Source organism: Seriola aureovittata, chromosome 16, assembly GCF_021018895.1.
Source record: "Seriola aureovittata isolate HTS-2021-v1 ecotype China chromosome 16, ASM2101889v1, whole genome shotgun sequence".
NCBI lineage: Eukaryota > Metazoa > Chordata > Actinopteri > Carangiformes > Carangidae > Seriola > Seriola aureovittata.
The window spans coordinates 25142932-25149683 of NC_079379.1; the positions used below are offsets into that span (position 1 = coordinate 25142932).

The following is a 6752-nucleotide window of genomic DNA, read 5'->3' on the forward strand; positions in this document are numbered from 1 at the left end:
GAACAGGTGAGAGAGCAGAGAGCATCAAGACGGTGAGAGGAGGAAACATCAGAGACTCAGCCACATGTTTGAGCCTCAGTCAGACCCAGACTCAGAGGAGGAGTCTGAGACCAGAACCAGAGACTAGCAGACGGATCAGAACAGTTAGCGCAGTTAGCATCTTTTCAGAAATAAGCTAGTTAGCATCTCTTCAGAACAGTTAGCATAGTTAGCATCTTTTTAGAACGATTAGCATAGTTAGCATCTCTTCAGGACAGTTAGCATAGTTAGCATCTCTTCAGAACAGTTAGCATTTTTTTATGTTGTTTGTTAGCTTGTGTTAGGCTGTGCTAATGCTAAGGTTTCAGGTTCATTTACCCCCCCACCCCACCCCTGTGTCTCTTACTAACTGGATGCTTTTATCTTTTCTGTTACACTCAAATATTAGATTGTAGCTCACGATTATCTTCTGACATAGTTTTTTTAATGAATCATTTGATCAATAAATACATTGATTATATTTTTTTATATGTGTTTACTTATATTATCTGAAAGTATGGATCATCTTCTCAAAATGGAAAATGACAGAAACTATATTTTGACATTTTTGCTGCACAAATACACAAATACAAACCATGTGATTGTATTTATTAACAGTTTATTTAAGCCTCAGTCAGAGCTGTATTAAGCAGGTTTACTCTCAGTGTTTCAAACTGCTGCACACATTGTAGAGAGATGATACTGAAACACACTGAAAGATAAGTAGCATTAAATACAGTAAACAATGAACAGACAGTGGGTTGTTCAGCACAGCAGAGAGAGAGAAGCTCTGACTGCACCAGTCAAGTATCGCCTGCAGTCGTGAATCCAGCCTTGGTTATCGCCCACATCAGTACCACCATGTCTGTTTAACTGCCTGGACAGAGGCCGTGCATGTGTAGAGCTGCTGGTCGAACACCCTCCATCATAACTGTTGTATGAGATTCACAAGTGGAGAGGAGGGAAAGAACCGTACATGTTGGTTACTGTATAAGACAATCAGATAATGACAGCCTGCTGCTCTGTGCACTTTATCTATACAACAACGTTATGTCAACACACCTGTCTCACTGGGCCAAAAGTATGTGGACAGCCGAGGACACTCTAAGTACACAGTCTACAGTGTATTTGTTAAAGATACCTGCTGATTTGACTGATTTACAAACCCTCCCTCTCCTGCCCACAGGAGCGTACCTGTGCTGTGTGCTGATGAAACCGTGCCGCTGTCCGTGGTGCTGAACTAACAGATTCAGACAAGTTCCTCGTAGCCGTCACTTCAACTATTGCTGCTTAAAGTCACGAATAAAGATGGACGTCGCCTCTGTGACGTCACCCACAGGTTTCTGAAGCTCAGAGTGAGCTGCTCCACTGTTGCCATCTTGGCAGTGTCTGACTCCGCCCCCTAACTCCCAGCTAATCCAAAACAGGCCACGCCATCAATCCTCCATAACTGTAGTCCTTAATAAAATGTAAACAGGTGAGTTATATAAACAGGTGAGTTATATAAACAGGTGTCATGAAGGAGGAAAACAGTTTTTGTACCAGGCTGTAAACATGTTTATTTCTGCTGTAAAGTTGGACATTTTAACATGGGAGTCTATGGGGACTGACTCACTGTTGGAGCCAGACTCTAGTGGTCGTTAGAGGAACTGCAGCTTCTGGTTCTTTACTGGTTGCAGCTTGAGACAAACACAATGTGCTTAAAGCTGATATCACACTAATCATTATAATCCTTTGTGTCTTTATTGAACACACACTTTAAACATTCACAGTTCTGGTTGAATAGTTAAAAATCTATGTAGATAATAAGTTTTAAAATTTCGCAACTACAAATCTGTAGACAGTAACATCTGCCTGCTGTGTCTTACAGATGTGAAATGTTTTCTGCATCATGTTGAAAGTGTGTCGTCTTTTCTCTCCTCTCCCTCTGAAAAGGTCTGAACCACTAGATGCACAGCGAGCGGAGGGTTCAGTATCGACTGTACTCACAAGCAGCGGCGGTCGGTCTCAGTAAACAGTACAATTGAGCTTGAGTGGTGGAGCGCTGAAGCATTTTGTAATCGTGACCTTTGGCTACCTATAGCCTACATATGCTCCAGTGCTCTGCAGAGACATGAGACATTTCATTGTAACCAGGAGGATTTCTACGAGGAGCTCAGCAAGTGGAAGATCCCATTTCCTGCATAATGTGGTGTCATTTTTAAAAGCTTCTGATGCTTTTTTTCATCTTTTAATTTCACTCTCAGGGATAAAATCCTCCCCCTATAGTTTTCAGAGCATATGTAAATTAGATCCGTTCTTGCGGTGACGATGAGGTTTTTGTTAGTTCCTGATAAGCTGCCAGTTTGGAGATATGGGCTCCTCAGTCAGCAGTGAGTGTATGGGATTTGACATGCTTTTGATTGAACAGCGAAGCGACTTTCTTCCTGGCTGCGTGGAGCTCCTCTGGAAATGGGCCAGTCAGGAAAATGATTTGCTGAATGCTCAATTCAAAGGAGGAGAATCCCTCCTCCTCCTTCTTGTGTACGTCTCTTTGTCACAGTAATATTGTTTGAATGCATATAATAAAGTTAACCATGTTAGATATGCTCCCAGATGGAGGGACACTCCCGTGATTAATGAGGCGGCTTTTTCAGCTGTACAGGACAATGACTTCCTGTCCTGCTGACGTGCTGTTGAGCACATGAGGTCATGTCATCCGTCCTTCTTCTTCTGGGCGAGTCGGAGGGTTTAGATGATGAGGGGTGACTCCTGTTTTCTTACTCTCATGTCTGTATTAACGGAGCCAGCAGCTGATTTTGTTTGGAGGACTTGTTGCCCCAACTGCAGGGCTCCTGCTCTGACCTCTGACCTCTGACCTCACACCTTCACTTCAGCATCAATAAAACATAAATCACATTGCTGTCCTGTCCCCTCGGGTTGTCTCACGCAAATGAGCTAATTTCCTGTTTTTTCAGGACAAACACGTTGAGTCATTAAGGAGCCACTTTTTAACGAAGGTGGGTTTAAAGGTTCTAACTAACGACTTAATTAATCATTTCTGAAGCTTTAAAAACCTTAAGACTCATTACTGAGAACAGCCTTTGGTTGCCAGGTTGGTTCAAATCTCTCTCATGCAGAACACTTCCTCTGTCTTTTAATTGCTTTAGTTCATGACCCGTTGACCAGACCCTGCTGATGAACCATTGACCTTTGACCTTCTGGAAAAGTGCTGCAGGGCGTCTCGACACAAATCTTATTGTAAAAGTCCTTATTAGGCTCATTAGCGCTGTTAGCGGTGTGGCTACCTGAAAATCCGTAGCAAAAACCGAGCAAAACATCTCAACAACTATTGGATGGATCATATTAAAATGCTTTTGCAGGCAATCATGGTCCCCAGAGGATGAATCCTAATGACTGGAGTGAACCTTTATTCTCATCTTGTGACCTAAGCAGGTCAAAGCTTTTACTTATTTGATCATCTTCATTCATGCTCCCCAGATTTTGGTTCAGATATTCATGTTCCCCTCAGGATGAATTTTAACCACTTTGGTGACTTATCTTATTTGATTTTAATGTCAGGATGACTATGATGACTATAAATAGATTCCTCACAACCTGGCAACCCAAAATTCAGGTTTTACTTACCCAGCAAAATATCTGATCATCTTCATTCTTACTCCCCAGAAGATGAACCCCTGTCTTTTCTAGCACCACAGTGAGGCTAACATTAGCGATTCTGAATGAAATATCTCAACAACTTTTGAATGAATTTCCATAAGATTCGGTTCAGATGTTCATGTTCCCCTCAGGATGAATTTTGATCACTTTGGTGACCTAACTTTTTATATGATCTCATTTAAATGTCACTAATAAATTGGTTTATGACTAACTACCTGGCAACCCAGAAGTTGCTCTTATCAAAGGCTCATATCTGATCCATAAATCCTCATTAATGGAGCCACTGTAGTTACTGTTTATAAGCCGTTTATAAAGAGTGGAGCCGCCCGCCGCCTCTCATCTGATTAGTGCGCTGCGCCGGGGAACACTGAGGCTGGTGCGGTAATAAGCATTATAAGGCGGTCTGCCGGAGCTCAGTCTGTGGGAGGGGTCTGCCAAGCCTCTCTCTCTAATTGACCGGGGAGCAGAAGCAGAAGCAGCCGGGGAGAGAGGTGGTGCTCCGCTAAACCGCATTTAGTCGCTTTAATAACCGCTGACCGCGACACATCAGGAGGAATTAGATCCATCCGCGTGTTTCTGCAGGAGAGAAGAGACAGAAGAGAAAGTGATGAGCGGGAATATTCATCAGGAGAGACTTGCTCACTTGTAGGAGACTTTAAAACGCTCGCGGTGCACCTGCAGAGAGATGCGTGTAGGATGTTGTTTTGACTTGAGGCGCAGATAGAAAGTGTCTCGCGGCCGGAAATGAAAGTTGCAGCTTCACGTTGAGTCGTTTCAGGGAGTTGGAGCCTCTCAGCGGGTTGTTTCTCTGACAGACGCGGACGCATGGGCCTGACAAACCGGAGGAACCCAGCCCGTGTTCAGATGGCTGATCTGGAACTGATTTACTTTGATCAGCCCGATCCCAGAGGCTCCTCCCCGGGCGGGAATAAGCAGAGTGTGGCGGAGATCCGCGGCGGAGGGAAGTCACCTCACCCCGGGGGAAGAGAGGGTTCAGCACCATGGACAGAGACCCGGAGAGGGGGCGCGCGGCCGGAGCAGGAAACAGAAACCTCCTTCACCTGCAGCCACCGAGGTGATGAAGGTGATGACGATGATGATGATGAAGATGATGATGTCCGGCTGATAGGGACCAGTCCGCAGACCTGCACACTGATCCGGAGCTCCTCAAGTGAACTGTGCGAGGAGGAGGAGGAGGAGGAGGAGGAGGTGATGGAGGAGGAGGAGGAGGAGGAGGAGGAGGAGGAGGAAGAGGTGATGGAGGAGGAGGAGGAGGACATCCCGGAACTTTACTTGCTGTCCGACGACGACCTCTCCTCTGACGGCCCGGGGAAGTCGGTGGACTACGGCTTCATCATCGCAGTCACTTGCCTGGTGACCGGCATCTCTCTGGTCGCCATATCCTACACGGTCCCCAGGGACGTGCGCGTGAACCCGGACAGCGTGTCCGCGCGGGAGATGGAGCGGCTGGAGCGGGAGAAAGCCAGAGTCGGGGCCCACCTGGACCGGTGTGTGATCGCGGGACTGTGCCTGCTCACCCTGGGGGGCGTGCTGCTCTCCACCCTGCTCATGGTCTCCATGTGGAAGGGGGAGATGATGAGGAGGAGGGCGTTTGCTTATTCCAAACACGCAGCCAAGTTGTACGGCTCCATCAGCCTGAGAGCGGGATCCAGCCCGACGCGGGAATCCTGCTCACACGTGTCAGCGGCTGATGAGGATTTAGAGGTGCTCAGCTGAATTCATGAACAGGAGGAGCGGGAAAGACTCAGACAAGCGCTTTGAAAATCCTCCCAGTGCTGTCCTCCTGACGGGGGGGGGGGGGGGGGTTTACCGCCTTTTAATGTCTAACAGCTGAAGAAGTTTCTCTTTAAAGGACAAGTTCACTTTTTAAAAGTCTCATATGTTCATGGTTCCTCCTGAGTGTCAGTGATCAGGGACAAAGCTGTTTCCTGTGTGAGTGAAGTTCAGACAGAGATTACCCACAATGCATCCATGACATAAAGTTTATGTTGAGTGGACACAAATGTTCAAGACCGTCCACGTGACATAAAAACGTTGTGTTCACTGGACAAACACTCGTCCCTTGTGAGGCTGACATGATTTTTTTCAGTTCATTCTACTTAAATCTGAAACTTAAATCTGAAACTTAAATCTGAAGCTTAAATCTTCGTGAAACTTCACTGAAAATTTTGTGTCAAACTGACAAAAATCTGCAGTCAGACGGAGGTCATGTGACACACAAAAGTTTATAGTGTGTGGCGTTTCCAGTAAACTTTAAATTGAGTGTGTGTGTGTGTGTGTGTGTGTGTGTGTTTGGGGGGGGGGGGGCTTGTTGCTCATAGACACTCAGAATCTGAGACGAGACTTTACAACTCTGGTCATTATTTTATCTTCTGCAGCAGATCCTGCTGTGTTTGCTTCTTTTTAAAATATAATTTATAATGTCACTTAATGTCAATGAAACATTATATATTTGTTGTTATTTAGACATTTTCACACAAACTTTTTGACCTTATAACTTTTTTCTCTCACCCTTCCCTATATATGTGTGTAGATATATATATATATATATATATATATATATATGCATGCACCTACATAAATAAAAACATACACCCATGTACGTTTTTAGATATACAAAAAATGTATTTAATAAATGAAAGGCTTTGATATTTCATGTTAGAAGTCGACCTGCTACAGATTCACGTTTGTCTTCTCAAATTTGATCCGTCTGATGTTTCATTGACATTTCTATCAAGTGTAAATAGTCATCTTCCTCTGCTTGAGCTTTTTTTGTTATTGTTGATTTTGTAAGTTATATATATATATATATATTGCGGTTCCAGGCTTTACCAGCCCTTTGTCATATGCTGAAGAGCTGTTTCTCATGATGCTAACAGATATAATTCTTCCTCTTGCAGCGAGTTCCTAAAAGAACATTTGGTTTTGTGTCGACGTCTTTGCTGCTGAAGTTGAACTCAGTCAAATCAGTCTGAAATCTTCCAAAGTAAAAGTCTTTGTTGTACAAACTTCCCTCTTTGTTCTACTCTCTGTCCACCTCAGGAAACACTTCC

The 6752-nt window shown here is 44.5% G+C and overlaps 1 protein-coding gene across 1 annotated transcript; it reads left to right on the forward strand.

The window, feature by feature from the left end:
* Positions 1-626: 626 nt before the first annotated feature.
* LOC130183349 (transmembrane protein 74-like) lies at positions 627-5962 on the forward strand. The gene has a single exon (XM_056398662.1). It carries the CDS (start codon positions 4504-4506, stop codon positions 5413-5415), a length of 912 nt encoding a protein of 303 aa, XP_056254637.1. The 5' UTR covers positions 627-4503; the 3' UTR covers positions 5416-5962.
* The last annotated feature ends 790 nt before the right edge of the window (positions 5963-6752 follow it).

Bases quoted from the DNA above. Each gene is read 5' to 3' on its own strand.
- LOC130183349 (XM_056398662.1), top strand. From the start codon at position 4,504: ATGGGCCTGACAAACCGGAGGAACCCAGCCCGTGTTCAGATGGCTGAT.